General features: G+C 40.9%; 1 protein-coding gene across 1 annotated transcript; it reads left to right on the top strand.

Annotated features, from left to right (window-relative positions):
- Positions 1 to 578: 578 nt before the first annotated feature.
- Positions 579 to 18,821, top strand: CPB2 (carboxypeptidase B2). The gene is made up of 11 exons (XM_009284909.1): positions 579 to 649; positions 4,692 to 4,767; positions 7,459 to 7,583; positions 7,676 to 7,784; positions 8,317 to 8,418; positions 8,970 to 9,074; positions 11,657 to 11,773; positions 12,765 to 12,855; positions 16,370 to 16,572; positions 18,425 to 18,509; positions 18,637 to 18,821. Exons 1-11 carry the CDS (start codon positions 579 to 581, stop codon positions 18,819 to 18,821), a joined length of 1,269 nt encoding a protein of 422 aa, XP_009283184.1.
- The last annotated feature ends 646 nt before the right edge of the window (positions 18,822 to 19,467 follow it).

Genomic DNA, 19,467 nt, shown 5'->3' with positions numbered 1-19,467 from the left:
CCCGCCAGTTTTTGACCCAGCGCAGAGTCCACCTGTCTAAGCCGTGTGCCGCCAGCTTCTCTAGGAGAATGCTGTGGGAGACAGTGTCAAAGGCCTTACTGAAGTCCAGGTAGACCACATCCACAGCCTTTCCCTCATCCACTAGGCGGGTCAACTGGTCATAGAAGGAGATCAGGTTGGTCAAGCAGGACCTGCCTTTCATGAACCCGTGCTGGCTGAACAGAACACACTGCTGGACCTCCGTAAATATTAGGGGACCACAAAAACTTTGCGCTTGGTGTTCTTTCTTATGTCTGTGGTTTGTAGCCGCAATGAAATGACACAAAGGCTGAGATGACAAAGTGACTTGTCAATATGGAAATGTCCAAAATGTACCTTATCCTTTTGTGGATGGGTGACATCAATACCAGCAGGAGGGAGCTCTGTCATATTGACTTAGCCACCAGGAGCTTGGGGTTGAGGTGAGAGAGAGTATTACATTTTAACCACTCTTTAAATAACATTTTTTAAATCAATAATGTGGGTCCTGAACCTTTGGCTTTCCAATTGCATTTGGTTTCATTGTGGATGCCGTGAAGATGAAGTTTTACCTGCTCTTTTTTACCCTATTTATCTGGATTCAAGAGAAGCATGTCTTCACTCTTCCAAGGTAAGTATCTGATGGTGCTACTTGGCTTTTAGTGTGTGGTGAGTGAGACAGGGAAAGTATTGAAGGAAAAGAACTCCAAGTTGCATAAGAAAACATTTGGCAAATGTTGACATTTATTTATTGCTCTTGTAATTGGATATGTGGTTCAATTTAATATATAGATGGTGGAGGAAATGAAATTAATCTAAGTCTTCTTTGCATCCATAAATCCTTTGTTTTTAATCATATTAAAACTATTCTTTCTGGTCTAAGTGCAAATCAGTTCTGTTCATTCAGTGCTTTTGAATGCCAATAAAGGGCATTCTGAAACTTAATGGGAAAAAATAATTTGCTTCATTTGCCTTAAAACAAGACCTTAAATGAATTACTTCTTGAAGTAGAGAGAGAAACAATTTCAGAAAGTGCTAACAATCTGTTTTCTTTCTAAAGCAGCTTTTATGATTGTTTTTCCAATCATAAATAATTTTTGAATAACCGTTTGGTATTTGTACAATGCTTCAGAAGCAGCTTTATTGTTACCTATCGATAAACTTCAGGAATGCCCTGAAACCAAATGCTTTGTTAAAACATGAGAACATATGTCAGAGATGAAGACAGCCAAAGTGCATTTATTTTCTACATGTACAGCTGGTTTAAAAACCTGAAATGTTTTAATAGGTAGACCTAAAAGGATAAGCCCCTCATGTGGTGACATTAAGCAAGATGAACAAGCTATAGGAATCACGATTAAACACAGCCTGCTCCCAGGACTGAAATACCTGCACAAATAATAGTGAATTATGTCTCACAGCCTTCTGTGACTCCGCACCACAAGCCAGTGGGCAGACCTGTGAGAGGTGAACACTTCTTGAGTTCATGCCTTAAAAAGAGAATCTTCGTCTCCATTTGTGTTGCAACCATATCTTGTTGTGGATTGCTATGGAGGTGTGAGGGTTAAAGTATGGGGACAGTTAAACATGTTTTTAGGTGAATTCAGTGGAGCAATATTGCTCTGTGCTACTCGAAGGTTCATTTATTTCATGTTTAAATAAAACACTGAATATCTGACCCTTACAGAAGCATATGGCATTTCCCACTGGAAAGCATGAGTCTAACCCTCCCAGCCCCGGTTATGAAAATGGCTAAAATAATGAGATTTTAAAGGTGATATATTATATCTGACTTTTTACTTTTATTTGAGTGCTAGCGTTGGAGGATTTAGTCATGTATTAAAGCTTCCCTTTGCAAGGTTATAGTGTGATTACTGCGTCTGGACTTCTAAGAAAAATACCGAACATTGTGAGACTTGTGAAAGAGCTGATAACCCCGGAAAGACACCTAGCTCACTTGTAGGGAAGTGCAGCCTCCAAGGCTGGAGGCTGTTTGAGAGGCAGAAAGGTGGGAGAAAAGAGAGCCCACAGGCAGACATCTGTGCTCCAGGCAGACGAACAGGTTACGTGGTCCAGGAGAACAGGAGAAGATGCTGGCAGCACTCCTCTAGTGACACTACCTGCTAGAGCCAGGGTAAGACATTCAGCTGGAGACAAGTCGGGAGGCCTCTCTTCTGGAGATGTTAGTCAGAAAGAACATGCAAGGTTTAAATGAAGCCAGACTATGATGACAGAGAGACACAGCCATGCTGATGCCTTGTTTTTGTGGGCCTGTGTGATATGTGATGCTGACGGCGGCCTTCCTAGTGACTGAGAAATGCAATGGAGAGGAGGGATGAAGAGACTGAGATGCCTGCAGAGAGCCGGCACTGATTTATGTCTATCTGTGAGATGGTGGCCAGGGCCCCTGGATGGGTTTCATCTGACTATATGGGATTTCCACACAGTTCTGCATGGGAACAAGTCCCCTTCACCTCCCTGTACAGCTAGTGGAGAAAAATATGTGTATTTAAGTTATAATTCATTCCAGTTTAGCACACACATCTAAATTAGCTCAGGTTAACCGGACCCTGACAGTGCCTGTTTCTTTATTAAGAGAGTGACTAGCTCAGATGAAGATATCAAAACCATCTGAAATGAACTGTAATGCATCCCACTCACTCTGTCATAGCTACATAAGACCTGAGCATTGTAGTGTGGGGATGGCAGCTGGACTGCCACTGGGAGTGGAAAAACAGATGGGGAACAGTGACAGAGTCCAGTGGGACCCTGGCAGAAAGTTGGAGGAAGGGAACGAGAGGGATCCTCTTAAGGACAAACTCAAAGAGCAACCAGAGAAGCAGGGCATGAGGACAGAAAGTGAAAGAAAAGAGGCGTCTTCAAGATGAACATGTCCAGCCGTACCAGGGCAGCAGGCAGGGCAAGGAAGCTGGAGGTGAAAAGTTGTTTCTAAGATTAGCATAAAGGCAATAATTAGAGCTTTTGTCTGGGTGTTTTCTAACAGGAGTGGGGCAGAAGACAGATGAAAGAGGGTATAATGCCCAATCGAAGCAGAGGAACTGAGAAGCCCAACAACTACAATTTCAGCTGTTAATACTCCCCATGTTAAACATGACTACAAGAGCAAGGGCAGAACTTGGATCAGCTTGTTCAGTGCATTCAGGTCCTACCAATGACAGCTATAGAGGAATCGCTGCTAGCTACCACCTGTCCAGTGCTTACCACACTCAGCTGAAATATTTGTGCAACAAATGGCGGGGTACAGGTACATACCAGCTTCCTCGTTATGGCACTCTCAGGCTGTGGGAATCATAGGACAAAACCAGGTGCAGCAGCCCTTTTCTGGTCTCCCCTGTGAAAAGACTTCCCCAGATACGAGAAGACAAATTCACTTTTAAAGTAGCCCCAAACACACGCTTTGGAGTGCACTTGCCTAAAGAAATAGGCAAACTGCCTACCCTGCCTATCCCTGATTGCTTTTTGATGCTCTGTCAAATGATGGTGGAGGCAAAAATAGGGCTGGCGTGTTGTTGGTTCTGCATGAGAAACAACAGTGATTGCTTGGACCCTGGCTAAAAGTAGAAAAGATGAATCACCTGGTTGCCAGATGCTGTCAGGTCTCTGCTCAAAATCAGTCACAACAAGAAGTTGTGACAATCATGTTATGCAGCTTGAAAACACTAGTTTTGAGAGCCTTGCCTGTTTTCTTTTCAGAACAGCTTTTGCAATAGGGCTGGCAGGGACTTCCACAGTGCCTGGTTTATGCACTGCCACCAACTCCACACAATTAGAGGGCTGAGAGCCACCCCAGCCCAGAAAATGGAAATAGGGGTCTGACATTCCCCTGAGTCTCCTCCTTCTACACACACAGGTTATTTTAATTATCTATCCAATGCAATTTTGAACTACATGGCTTGCAGGGCACTGAAAATCAGGGCTGGATTTACAATGCAAACTGGTATTTTTTCTTTCCAGAAAGTGAATTTTACTTCTGTCACCAATGGTGGGGTCAGGCATGGAGTAGCTGGGAAGCGCCATCTCATGTACAGCGTGTCCGGACCATGGGTTTCAAGTAGAAGGGGAATATAAGTTACTGGGCAAAGAGGGGGAGGACAGTGGAATAGACCAACTGAAACCATACCTGGCAGAGGGACAGAAATGAGGAGATCAGAAAAACTGGACTGGAGTAGGAATGACAATGGTAGTAGCCTCTGCACATCTACAAAACATCACGTTTGGCTTTTGCCAACTGGGAGGGCTTTTGCTAGGCTGGGAGGGCTCAAGTCTCTGCTGAACAGTGACTGAGACCAAGAAACTCAGGGGAGAACAGGAGAGCTGCCTTCCTGGTCTAGGCTAGTTTTCCATTGGTGCTGCTGCACTCCGGATTAGCTGGGGCTGGTTATTGTTGTGCTGGTGCCAGCTCCCAGGAGCGATCTCAGAGTCCAGCGGTAGACATTGGCTAAAAAAGCCCTGCAACACCTCTTTCATGGATTTTACTGATTGGCAGAAGCAGAGGCTGGAACGGGGCTCAGCATCTTCACTACTGAATCTTCTTCGAGTTCATGGCAGCCAAGCCAGGGAAGACGAGAAAGGCCAAGCCTGCTTCTCTACTTTTGCGTGACCTAGAATAGTTCCGAGTACCTGTGCTTTACCTAAATACCCTTGTTTTTCAGGGACAAAGTTTTGTGGGCTCTCCCACAAACAGACGAACAGGTTGAAGCCCTTCAGGACTTACTGAACACCACTGAGGTAAACAGATCCCTCTGTCTCTCTGGTCTCTAGGCCAAATTCTTCCCCGAAGTGCACTAATACTGTCCCCCACCACCACCCGAAAAAGATTTAGCCCACTTTCATTCATTTGTCCTAATACAGCAACTCAGAAAATGCTTGGTTTTCATTGCTCCGCTACCTTCTGGTTTACATGAGGGGACCCCTCCTTCATAAAGTTATAGTAGTGCATTATATCAGAGCTCAGATTTCTGCAATTGATTTTGTGTATTAAGACACTGCAAAATTGGCAAAGCACCAACACACAATAAGTAGAAATACATTTGCTAGGGAACATCAGCACTTTAGATCAATGCAATCTTGACCTATATGACTTGCACAGCTTTGAAGATCAGGACTGGATTTTTGTGGTATTTTTCTTAAAGTGGCATTTAGAAGATAAAAATCTCTTAAGCAATACTTTTTTTTATTACTTCTATCTTTCATTAAAGAACAGAGTATTTAATTAAAATGAGGCATCTCTTCCTCTTCAAAAGCATTTGCCCAATCACACCCTCCCAGTTCGAAGCCAACACTCTGCAACAGGGGTGTAACCATTCCCTCGACCAACATAATTTACAGGATGATTGTGGATGTGTCTCAGATGACTGAGAGCTTTTAATGGTGCCTATGCCCAGTCTTTCTCTGTCTTTCTTGGCTCCTATTCATTTTATGTCCACACCAAAATCCTATTAGTCTTCTGCTGTCCCTGCTAGCATCTTCTGATCCTTCCCTTCAGTTCTCACAAACCTTGATAACCTTCCTTCCTCTTTTCTACCTCCACAAGTCAACTCACATATCCATCTCCTTTGCTGTACCAAAATAAATCTCCCCTCCTCCATCTTTTCCTCACCACTGTCACTCTTCACTTTCTTGTACACAGGAGCCCCAAGAAGTCATGAAGAACAACTGCAGTACATTCAGTGCAGAGAGAGCATGCGGTGGTTTCTACTAAGTCATTTATGTGAATATGCAAACTGAACATTTTTCAAGGGTTATAAATTGGCCATTTTTTTTCCATGGCTATAAATTGCTCAAGTTATAAGAAGAAAAGGGAAAGGGAATGGGAGAAGGAACGGTAATAGGAAAGGGAAAGGGAAAGGAAAAGAGAAAGGGAAAGGGAAGACACAAACCTCGCAATAAATTTTAATGGCTAAAATCTAGCAAAAAAGCAGCAATTGAAAATTAGCATCTTACAAGAAGAATTATTAGGCTAATTATAGGTGCTACTGCTGCACAAGTTGGAAAGCAAAAACCTAAAACAAAGGAAATGCTTTGTTCTTACAGCACACGCATTGCATGTAGCATCCAACAGAAGACCCAGACGCAGGAACACCTACAACAGTCTTTTGTAGCTGCCCCTAGGGGAGTATTGACCATTGCTGATGATGTGTAAAGAGATCAATAATCATATGCATTATCATAGTTTCCCATTTACCCCCATTCATTGCTCCTCTGCCACCTCAGCTGTGTCAATCCAGAGTTCTTTAGTTCTCCTTACTCTCAATTCAAAGAATGCCTACACCAAAGAGAAACTGAATCTGAACTGGTGCATGTCAGTGCAGACAGCAGGCTAGCCAGGGCAACAGGGAAATCGGTGCTGGGGAGCTAAGCATCCAGCTTGCTTCTTGGATGGGTTTTCCAAACAATGCTGAGCCATGCGATGCTGTCACTACCCTGCCAATAATGTCTGAGATGGCTACACTGAGACTAGCTCAGCCATTTGTATAGCACATTGCAGTAATATACCCAGTGGCCAAACGTTTTACCATTTATTGTTCCAAAGTCTTGATTAAAAGCACGGATGAGTTTTCTGTATGATTTTGCAGACATATTCTCTCTGAGAAATGAGTGAGTAAACAGTTGACAGCTGATACATGCCTGGAAACATGGCACCCTAAGTTGAATGTAATATTCCTGGTGCAACTGCACCAGAAAGGAAAAAAATAAACCCTATTGTCTGGCAACTCCATGCTGTATGTCTTCAAGAATGCATCCAAGAATTATGTTGACCTTTTTCACATTGTAAATTCATGCCTAATTTTCTGCTTACTGTCACCCCTAGATCTCTTGGTATTATTGGTTCTAAAGTTTCAGTCTTTTATTGAATATGTTGCTTTCTGTTTTTATTACTGTAAAAGATTTAATTTTACCAAGAAGAATCTCATTTTCTTATTTTCCTCCCATTTCTAATCTCTGTATTGCTGCTTCAACTTGACTTATATTTAAACCCCTTCTGGCATTTATCTCCTCCCTGATCAAAGTCATCAGCGAATACAATAACTACAAAGACTGGTCTGATCTTCATTAATTCTCCAAATACCCTCAGGGAAAATAACTCTCAGCAGACTTGAAAACATATAACATAATAACCAGCTAAACATATCTATTATACTAGAAATTCTATCTCAGAAAATGTTATGTTCCTGTCTTTGTTCTTGATTTATGAATTTATGTGCAGAAGTCATTATAAACACTTCTTAAATACACACGTTTCATTTCCAGCAGTAGCAGAATGCTATAACACAACACAGGGAACATTAAACTGCTTGTTACAAGTGGTCTCTTAAATTGAAAACATATGCTTTGATTATTTTCAAAATACTTATTAAATGTTAGTATTTTTTCTTTCCTCAGTAAAAAAAAAATAAAATGTTTTCGGAAACTTTGCAGGTCATTCTCTGGCAACCTGTTGTGGTTGAAAACATCAAGAAGGACAGAGAAGTCCATTTCTATGTCAGAGCATCCAGCATAAATAGCATAAAAGCTCAGTTAAGGCAACTGACCATCCAACACAAGTATGTATTTTTTATTTGTTGTCATGAATGTTTCTGTAAAGTTGTTTTGTCATTTATTTAACAGGAGGTTGTGCTCTTTCTTTGTTATTCAGAGTCTTGATGGGAGATGCTCAAGGACTTATTGAAAAACAGACTGTCAATGACACAGTCAACCCACGCAGTTCTTCATCGTATTATGAAAACTACCATTCAATGAAAGAAGTAAGATATTTTTGTTGCAATCCTCTGTAGATTCAAGGGGTGAAATTTGTCTCATGGTTGAGAATGGAGATAGGGAAAGAAATCATCAACAGGTAAATAATTACCATTGCATTGCTCAACCACTGAGAGTTGTATTTACTATAATGCCTTCATAGAGAAAGAAAGAAGCACCAGACAAAATCTCTCATACATGTATTGCCTCAAACTGCCATTCAAATGCAGTCAATACAGAAGAAAAATGAAGTCACAAAACAACATATAAATATTTAAAACATGAAATTAATAATAATTTAACCAAATAGAACTAAAGAGGAATTTCAGGGCTATACTTGGACTGTGTTGTGACTGTACCTTACTATTTAAGAGAAATTAGAGTCAGGCAAGTGGTAAGTGGGCTGAATTGCTAGTTTTTCTTTCCCATCAGCTAAAGAGGCAAGATTTTGGGGGGAAGAATGAATTCAAGTCTAGACCACTTTCAGGGACGAAGGAAAACAATAGGGAGAAGATCTATTTACTAACTTGATTCTTGCAGATATACCGTTGGATGGAAGAAGTAGTGAAAGTCCATTCTGACCTCCTCCAGAAAATTTATATTGGATCATCATATGAAAAACGACCACTTTATGTTCTGAAGGTACAGCTGTGACTTACTGCAAAAACTTTCCAAGTACTAATGTAAGCAAGTGATGGGGTTTGGCCAGAACACTTTCTTAAATCTATACTTATATGCATATTTTTGTGGGTTTTAGAAGTTTCCTAACTTCTTCTAGTAAGGTGCATTACCTTTGCAAAGTCATTTGATCACATTAGGTTCCTTGTTGGATTTCAAAGAAGTTACAACATCTAGGCCATCATCCAAAGGCATGAAATACTGGCATGGTGGATACCCTCCTCTGTTGACTCTGAAGCCAATCTAGTGTGTTGCCCTGCATAGCTGGTGATCTACTCACTTGACCTCAGGTCTTGCTGTAGTCTTGGTGTCTATGTTTGGAGCTTGCTGCAAGCAGTCTGTATATGGCTCTCTGACTGTATGCGAATGTAACTGACAGCAGTATCCTGGCCCAGGATCAGTCTAAGCTCTCCCTACAGATGCTTCTTCTTCCGTCTTGGTTACCCTTTTCACTTCCACTTTTATGTGGTACACTTTACAATGGTGACATTTTAATACAATTTCTCTTTTGTCAGCTTTCTAAAAGCCAGGGAAAATCCAAAAGTGCCATATGGATTGACTGTGGTATCCACGCTAGAGAATGGATTTCTCCTGCTTTTTGCCTGTGGTTCATAGGCCATGTGAGTAGATAATCACATCTGATTACTGTTTTCAAAGCAAAGCAAAAAATCTTGATGCCATTTACCTTCTCTGTCCAATTGCGCTCTAAGCTCCATAAAGTCTTAATCTATTTACTTCCACAACACCAACACACGAGATTTGTGCCTAAGCTGCATACATAGCAGTGAGTGTGTCTGCATGTATGTGTGTGTCAGTAGATGGAGGTGTACGTGTGTGAGAGAGAGAAAGTCACACGGATCGAATGCAAAAGAGCTCAGATGTATTCTCATGTATGAAAGAAACTTCAAAGTACGTGCGGCAAATTCAACAGAGATGTTTACAATTATGAGCAGTCAGGGATGGAGAGGGCATGCCAGGAAAAGCATGTATTTGGTAATCTACTAGGGCTATGTCTATACTGCCACATGGATTCAAGGAATGATCTTGGCTCTGGGTCATGCAACACCTGGTGTCTCATGCCCGTATTACTGCAGCTGGCACTGCCTGGAGCAGATCAGAGGACACCCAGAGTGAGCTCAAGCTGTCCTACAACCCTTGGCTCTTCCCTACGTGCCTTCCTAGAGCAATAGGTATCCCACACTCGTCTGCTCCAGGCATGGCATAGCTCCCCACCAGCATGCACACCAGCAATCTCTACTTAGCACTTGCTGGGATGTGTCACCTCCTGCTGTGTCTGCTGCTACCGCTACTCTGCCTCCTGCCTCTGCATTTTCTATTTGTGCTCCTGCTTTTTTCTGGATCTGCCTCATTCAGAGAATGAGGCCACACAAGCCACCTTCTTCTGAAGGTACCATCCCTGCTAGAGACACCCTCATTTCAGACCTCCAGAACATGACCAACAACTGCCAGCCACACGCACAGTACCAGTTCATGGAAACTAGTAAATGACTGATGGGATGAGACTGTAGTATGGGCTTAGCCCGACCAGCCTTGATGTGCAGCCGCAGACCAATGGTCACATCTGATCTTTAATATCTTTAATATCTACACTGCTCAGGATAGTGAACAAAGGTACACCAAAAGATACAACATCCATGGTTTGCACTTGGATCTTAACATATGTTGTCTTGGTCTTTTGGAATTTAAGGCATTTCTGCTCAACTCATTATGCTGAGCTGCTGGCCCAATTCCTAGTATGGACCAGGAAAAGGCTCCTAAGGCCTTTCTGGCCCAGATGAGGTTGCCCAGCTTGCTCAGTTAATGTCCTGAGATACTGTTTACTGTTACTTTTTCACAAAAGGAAAGTTGACAGTAAAAATAAGATAGACGAGATTGAGACTTCACAATCACCAGTACTGTAGCCAGAGAAACAACATAGATGAGTCCTGGAAACATGAATTATGGTTTGGACGTGATGGAACTAAATAATGATGATGATAATAATAAGAAGAAATGTGTTTATTTCTGTCCTCGGTCACAACTATAAAACCTCAATGACTATAACACTTGAAAGGAGATTGCAGGAGTTAGGGACAGATACAGCTGAATGTACCTTGTGACCCACTGATAATCCCAGTTTTCAAGGTTCCCTCGGAGAGAAATGCATTTGCCCTTTTCGTGCTGCTCCAAATAATTACCAGCTGTGCTGTCACTTTGCCAGTGACATGTCCCTGCAGCATTTTTCAGAAGTAACAAGCTGAACATTTAGGTTCTCCATTCCCTTGATCTAATTTACGTGTTTTAAATACAAATTTTATTTCTGTATCTCTTCATGAAGTAACATTTTAAAATCTGACATTAATACACATCTGCGCACACACACACTAAAATCACTAGCTCTCTCTAGCGAATCCTAGGCATTCTTTATAATGGGTCCACTCCTTATCATTTAATTTTGTCGTTAAGATTGTAGAAAGATTGACATTTCTCATTTAGTCACAGAAAGTCCATTGCCTGAGGAAAAATAGGAAGGATTTAAAATGAAAGAAGGTGGTTTAAGTAAGGCATAAAGAAAAAAAAAAAAGATATGATTAAGGACTTATTCTATTCTAATAGTAACAAAACCACTTATCTAGGTTAAAATTTATCCCTGTGTCGTGGACCAACAACCAGGTTAGGTATCACTAAAGCCTTCACAATAGGCTGTGAGGCAAAATTAGCAATGCAGATCTTACTGACTCTTGGCATACAAGTGCATTGAACTCACAATGCAACCAGAAGAAATAATGTTATGTAAAGGAGCCATTTGAAATGTTACTTGTTATTTTTGGGCTTGCTTTATTTTATGCTACTTTTGTGGTATTTTGGTGGGAGGGAGGGTTTCTATCATTTATACAAGCAGCAAAAGCTCAACCCTTCCTATTAATAGGCTTCAACTTTCTCTCATGACCACCCATTAACAGTAAAGGACTGCAGTGTGTCTGATTGACTGTATCAGTTCAATTCCTACACTCTCCCTGGCACTTCCAACCGAAGAGCTACTTTGCTATTTAGCAACTTCTGTAATGCAATGTGCCTCTATCAGGAGGTAGACTGGTCTGATAATTGCAGTTATTTTACATAAGCCATCAGGTGCCTTTCTAGGAAGGTGAGAAAACCACTATTACGAATGTTTTTAATAAGTTTCCCCTGTGCTTTATAGGCAATCCATATGCGTGAGAGAGATCAGACCATGACAACACTTCTGGAGCACTTTGATTTCTACGTCATGCCTGTGATGAATGTGGACGGCTATGAGTACACGTGGAGCCATCCCTCTGTACGTAGAGCTTTTTTGACAGGCTGTGCAACGTACTGATGTGCTACTTATGGGAACTATCAGTGTGCATGCTTAGGGCATCATTTCCATCCTGGAACTGCATGCCCCAAACTCTTAATCTGTGCTTGGAATTTCTGCATCTCTGCCCTATTTAAACCACAACAAATACTGCAAATAATTGGCATTTGACCCACAGTACCTTTGTGTCTTCCAAGCTGCTGGAAATGCATTTGGAAATGACTGAATCTCATTCTGGGATTTTAATACTTCCAGATGCCAGGGAATGCCTGTGTCAGCCTTCAGCAGCAAGGTTACAAATACTGGCACAAACCAGCACAAGCTGAATAGCGCGCTGCGTCACATAGAGCACAGCCATTAACTCACTCCTTCCTCCTGCAAGGTAGCCTCGTTCTCCGAGTACTTTTTCTTTCAGATAAGTGAAGGTACAACAGGTATCTTTTGTCCAGGATTTTATTTATTGTTTGGAAATTCCAAGCCGTTGAGATGGTTCTTTGATCTTTAGATCCTTCACTCAAGTTAAAAAAGAAAAATCTCCTCCACTCTTTTACTCATTCAATCTTCAACCCAGCTTGGCTCGCATTTGGGTAACTATGCATATACACCTCAACAGCTGCACACCAAATTTCCAACTTCCCACATGCTGTCAGCAATGCCTACAGAAAGGTTGGACTTGGACTCCTAAGCTCACATACCTAGCCAAACTGTACGTCTTCTCCTCTCCTTCCACAGTCCAAATCCATTGAAATCAGACCAGATGCGACCACTTCCTATCCTACCCAACATTTCCTTTTATCACCCAGCCTCACTGGCAATCAGGTTGTGGTTTTATAATCTTCCTTGGTCTTTTGCCCCTTCATTGGCACATCACCTGTAGAGGCACAAGTGGGAAGTCACATTTAACTAACCAGTGAGATGGTGCATCACTTTTCTCAGCTTTTTCCCTGAACATGGCTTACATGTCTCTTCATAGAATCGGCTGTGGAGAAAGAGCCGCTCATCGCACGGTAACAGCAAGTGCATCGGTACTGACATGAACAGGAATTTTGATGCGCACTGGTGTGGTATGACATAATTTCCTTCCTATTGCACCCCTGCCTCACTTTTAGCCTTTAAAATTATTTATTTTGAAAATGTTTTCATTCACCATTTCACAAAGTTGATATAAAGACAAATGCAGCTGAATATCTGTTATGAACTGGTGAACACTTCCCCAACTTGAGACACTTTTTGTTGGGACTCAGGATTTTTCCTCCCCAGATGCCACACGGGGGACTAACCTCTTCCCAGCACAATGACAAGAGAGAAGGGGACCAGGACACTGGATCCTGCCCCTTGCATCACACCACGACACACCTGGTACAGGCTATTGGTGGGAAGGAGGAAAGAGGGAAGAGGTGGCCCTTGCCATGTCACCCAAGGCCTGTTGCACCATCCAGTTGAGTAGATGATCCACCATGTCCTATGAACTGATCACCTCAGCCATCCTTCAGTAATGCCTAGCTGACCAAAATTTTTTGGCTCTCAGTGTTTGTTGTAAAGGCTGTATCACATTTACTTATCCGCAGGCACTTGACAGGTTTTTAATAGTCTGCAGAATAGCTACCTTAAAATGTTACCCTATGGATCTGATCTGCCTTCACTCAGTACTGACACTAATGTCCTGTATGACTTTCAGTCATTTTAGTCCATTGCTAAACTGGGAATAAAGATGTTTATTTACCATCCATGACCATTATATGGAGCGAAACATACATTTTTTCAGGCACAAAATTATGAGGATGGGGATGAAATACATAGATTTAAAAGCGACATTCAGTATAGATATGCCATAAAAACAGAACTTGGAGAAGTCTGAAGGAATAACAGCAAAAAACTATGTGATACAGATACTAGTTTCAGGGAAAGGTTACGTAATGCAGTGCATTCAACTTGCGAAGCACTTTTGGTGGTGAACAACTTCTGAAGCAGAGAAATGATTCTACTTTACAAAAAGCAGAATAATACAGGTAGATTAGAAAGTGCTTCCTCTCTAAGCAAGTCTGGACAAAATGTACACCTTCTTACAGGGCAAAACCAAAACATCTTACGTGAGTAACTAGGGAAGTATTCATACTGTTTTCAGCCATGCTACACTTCTCTCTTACACATGGCTGAAAACACAGAGAAGCCTCAGCACCTTGCAGGGTCATTGGAGAGAAAAAACTGTACAGATGAATCTAAGCACCAAAATCAGGTGCTTACAATAACTTAAACAGATGATTTATAAAGACATCTCCCTAGGTTTCTACTTCTTTTAGTTATACAGTCAGTAAAATGCTGAAAAACAAAATCCTATTTTTCTTAGATAGCATAAAAATATTGTTTATACTGATTCAGATACATTAGCAACTGACAGCAATGGTTGAACAGATTTGATCCAGAACATATTAACTGTAGAACCTCCATTATTGCTGTAGCTGTGTGAAACACCAGGAGTTCAACAGCATCCTCAAAAGAACCAAGCTGCAGTTTTATCACTTTATAACACTTTTGTAATTATTATTAACTGTGTCAATTGAATAAAATAACACAATTGTGTTCATGGGAAATGACCACAGATTCATGGGAACCTGCAATTTAATCTTTACTTACATACTTTTAAACAGAGAAGAGTTCTTGTCAAGGGTGCCAAATGTTCAGACTTCCACTGGCTTCAGATTTGCTTGTGAATACACTTTGTGCCACCGCAAAGTTCCAGGTTTTAGATCTATGCATTTAATTAGCAATGTACCACCATGTTTATCTGTTCTTCCTCTTCAGCTGCTCAGATAACAACTTTATGGACTTTATGAACAAAGCCCTCATGGATTTTATGAAGAGCAAAATATACTAAATGCACTGATACCTTATGCTTTTCTTTTAGACCAATAAAAAGCAAAATTACTCCACTAAAAGCAATGCACTAACTTGGAATTTGCTCTGTGGAACTAAATTTGACTGGAACCCAGACTTAAGTTTTTCTCCACATTTTCTGTATCGTTTCCTTAGCTGGCTGTTCTCAGTGTGACCCAGAATTTAGGAAAGCAGACAGAACATTCATCCAAGATTGCCAGCCAACAGATTCTTCATTGCCTTTTTCCTTGGACAGTACTCACTTCTGTGTAAAACAGAACAGTGTAGAATTTAACATCCTCATTTTGCCACTTTTGCATGATTTCGCATAGATGCCAGGAATTGTCTGCATTTTCATGTGCATGAATTTTCATGGACTGTCTGTGAAATCCCCCTCAATTCAGAAACATTACGGCTTATACATATATCGCAGAACATAAACATACCACAGCCTTCTCTGCCCCAGTACCCTTGTTTCTGGCCTCCCAGCCTGCATCTTGCAGACTCGGTGCCTCTGTCGCCACTTCTCCCCCACAGCCTGCTCTCTTCACTGTATTATTTCTGCTGCTTCTGCTGTGTCATACAAGGGTGTAGGTCATCTGAGGATTTATTTTCAGCCACTGATATTATAAAGGGGCTTGCAGTATCTGTGGAACAGTTGAATGCATGAAAATACAGGCTTATTCTTAACATCGACAGCCAGGTACCACCACATCACCTAGTCTTTCTGTCTGTCACAACTACATTTCACCCAAATACACCTGTACGGAGCCTTGCAAATTTTAATTAATTAAAACATATATATCTCTCTCTCAAAATTTTTAAGTGTTTTTGGGGTCCAGATATGCTCCCCACTACTTTGTGGCATGCTATAGATCTTCCGTAGATATCACTGGCACCAGAAGATGTTTCCTCCTCCTGTATCATATGATAATAGCTTGTGTTGCTTCTACAGGGCTGCTACTCTGCAGATATAACTGGCATTATTGATTTCTGGAAGATGGACATCTGTTAAAGTGTCCCAAGAAGAAAGTCTTGTGGGTGTTAAAGTACTCAGTAAGCTTTATTCCTGCGTAAGATTTAAGGATAAAATGTCCATTTAAACTACAGATAGTAGCAAAGGGGAAAATTTAGAAAATTTATTAAAACATGAAGAGCTGACATTTAACACTAAAGATCCTGGCTGCTTCCAGAAAGTTATTTGGTCTTATTCTGAAGATAGCAAAAATGGTGAATCCTAGTTGTCTTCTTGGTAACTTGTTCCAGTGCCTAGTTCTCCTCATTCTTAAAAACCTTCATTTTGACTTGTGTTTCTTCAACTTCCAATTGGCAGTTTGCTTTCCCCGAGATTAATCACTTAGAACTCCCTTCTTCCTGTAGTACTTCTAGATTTTAAGAAGGGATCTCACAATCTTGTTCTTGATGAATATAAATGAAGCATATTCATCCTCTCCTCTAAGACTTTTTATCCAGCCTTTGAATCATTTTCTTTTCTTCACCTTCTCCAATTTTTTTCAAGAGTACAGTAGGTGAGAAAACCAAGTAGGCTCGCACCGATTTCTACAAGCATGAGAGTTCTTTCCATAGCATGGCGGAGCCCATGATTTCTTGTGTATTAGCATCATGCTCTACTCTTTCATTAGACAAACAGAAATGCAGAAGGAAAGAAGTTAAGGAGTAACACTGTGCGCTTTTTTGTTACAGAGGAAGGAGCATCTCCCTATGAATGTCAGGAGATATACTGTGGACCCTACCCAGAGTCTGAGCCTGAAGTGAAAGCAGTGGCTCGCTTCGTCAGAGATCACAAAGACATCATTAAAGCCTACATAACCATGCACTCTTACTCCCAGTTGGTATTGTTTCCATATTCTTACACTATGGACAAAAGCAAAGACCATGATGAGCTGGTAAGTCTTCCCATCTCCTGAAGTTGCTTCAGAACTTCTTACCCTGCTTGGTTAGGCTTGTAATGAGGGAGTCACAGTGCTCTGAGGATCAAGAATTAGGAAATAAGATTTCTCTTGATGTTCTTAAGAACTCAAAGAAGTCTGGGCTGGTCTAGCAGTGTGTAAGTCAGCAAGCTTCTTCTGAAGACTATGGAAAAATAAACATTTATTCCAGATTGATAACACATCAACAACCCCCAATATGTTGAAGCTGCTGCTAAAAGAGCACAGTCTTGGTTTTTTGGACACCTTGAAAAGATACTTGTGCAAATTCCTGATTATGTTTTACAGTTTACACAAACTCTGAAATTAGTTGGGTGTGTAACTCTGAAAAACACCCTCCACATAACTAAGCAATGAGGTATTCTAGTGGGCACTTGCTACTTTTATTAAGGTTTTTGCTAGGGATACTTATTTAAAATGGTCCTAATGGTAGGACGGAAAACATATCCTGCTTATGTAGAATTTTACATTCTAGAGCCACCAAATCACACAGTAAAAACTCTCGTAGAAGACAGACAGAGTTCAAAACAGAAAAAGTAGCCGCTGCTTTTTCCCACTGACCATAAAACTCTGGCTTTGTCTGGATCTGGAAAGGATATCCAGGCTAAAATGGGACTTGCTAACACAGAGTAATCAAGCCACAAGAGTAGGTGGACAGCTTAGTCATATTACTCTTATTTAAAGACATTAAATTCCCTAGAGCAAGAAATTCCCTTTCCTGCACTTCCTAGCCCACTTTTTGGTGTTTCCTAAGGTCCAAGTGCTGAGGCAACAAATTCTTTTATTTGCAGCAAGGGCTCCCACCTAGCAGTAAGAAAGGAGAAGAAATCATGTAAAGGCGACCAGAAAGCAGGTTTGCAGGCTTTGGGATTTGCCATACGAGAAGACAGCGCATGTCTGAGGTGGACAGGTCATTTCATATGCTATATGACATAAGGACAGGCAGTAAGAGAGTTTATAAAGATACATGACTGACATTTGCACACACTGCTGTCATTTTTACTGCTTTTCAACCTCATGCATCTCCCATGTCACTTCACATATTTTATTTTTAAAAACACTTTATTTAAAAAAATAAATGTTGTATAGATAAGAGGACTGTAAAAAGTACACAATTGATGCACTGGAAGCATCCTACTTCATTAGACAAAACCCCAGACAGTCCAATATACCATTTCCATTGGTAACTAGTGCCAGTGTGTTCAGAAGAAGAAATTTAAAAAATCCAGTAATGTAAATATGGAGCAAACTAACTCCAAACAACATATAAAGTTATGCTGTCTTGGTTACTGTTTAATTTCCTGAAACAAACTGTTTTATACACTGCAATAAAAAAATGCAGTTGTGTGTGAACAGTAATAATGCATTTGTGACTCCTTCCCTGTAAAGCAGAAAGAGATGCACTAATTCTGGGCATTTAAGTCGTCTTCATGGCTTAAGAGTAGAATTCCCTCAATGAAAATCTTTTTCTGCTGTTTTTGTCAATACTACATAAATCAACAGTGACTTAAATACTGTGGCGGAAAAGGAAAAATATGAGACAAGTGGGAACAAATGGTTTGACAACAGTTTGCTGCCTGAAGTGGTGGTAAGGTCCCATCTGTATTTTTTATCTAGCTACAGCAGAAATGCGATCTGTAGCATGGGCATATGCTGAAAATTTTAACCATGTTCTCTGGGTTTTCTAGAGCCTTTTATAAGAGTAGTTAACCAACGTGAGATCCAGAGCAGTGTTAAGTAAATCCTAACTGCATACATATTAACTATTATCACAAGGCTATAAAGCTAATAATGTTTTGTTTAATTTCAGGAAAGTCTGGCAAAGAAAGCAGCTAAAGCTATAAAGAGGACAACAAAGAAAACTTATGAACTTGGTCCTGGTGCACAAACAATTTGTAAGTATGACTTTACTACAACAATAGGCATGACAGCATATCCTTGCTAGCATCAGAAGACAGCTTTTGAACAGAAAACTGAAGCTCTGGTTTCAGGTAACTTACCTGTTTTCCCTTCCTCCCATAGATTTAGCTCCTGGAGGTTCAGACGACTGGGCTTACGATCTTGGTATTAAATATTCTTTTACCATTGAGCTTCGGGACACAGGAACTTACGGATTTTTGCTTCCTCCTCAGGAAATTAAACCAACTTGCTTAGAAGCACTTTCTGCTGTCAAAGAGATAGCTCAACACATTCTTCAAAATTTGTGATGTTGAATATAATTTATTCCAGCATGACTGTACTTAGTTAGCTCAAATAATAATAAAAAAGCTTGCTGCTTTATTAAAATTATTTTTATATAGGCAAAAAAAAAGAATGACTGCACCCCCCGTACTTCATTTTAAAATACATCAGTTTTTTTCAACCTACTTATATACCTATACCTACAATGGTAGTTCAGTGCACTACATATATATCTATACCTAGTGGGAAGGGGAAAATAGCATAGATAATCTTATGTCCCTTTAGGTGGTGGGAACTCCAGGTGATGTAGCATTGAATGTGCCTCTGATTGACATGCGGCATGCTGGGCAGACCCCATCCATAGAAGAGATTCCCCCGTTTCGGTCATTCAAGCTATTATAGGATTTCCTTACAAGAAAACAACCCTATTCATCGCTTCCACTGTCAAACAGAAAGGATGTTCACAAGAGAACTTCTCGCTGCACGTTTAGATAAAGGCAAGGACACACAGGTGGCCAAATCACTGATAGAAAGTGGGAGCTGCCCACAGGCTCCTCCACTACAATTAGCTGGCCAAGTTTATTTGTCCTGAGGCTGAAGGTTTGTGCAGCACAACACAGGCCTGAAGGCTTTTTCCCAGGGCCTGTAGTGACAGGACAAGGGGCAATGGTT

The sequence above is a fragment of the Aptenodytes forsteri genome, unplaced genomic scaffold, assembly GCF_000699145.1.
Source record: "Aptenodytes forsteri isolate BGI_AS27 unplaced genomic scaffold, ASM69914v1 Scaffold199, whole genome shotgun sequence".
NCBI classification, from domain to species: domain Eukaryota; kingdom Metazoa; phylum Chordata; class Aves; order Sphenisciformes; family Spheniscidae; genus Aptenodytes; species Aptenodytes forsteri.
The sequence above is the reverse complement of the archived record's forward strand: the minus strand, read 5'-3'. Positions and strand labels throughout refer to the sequence as shown.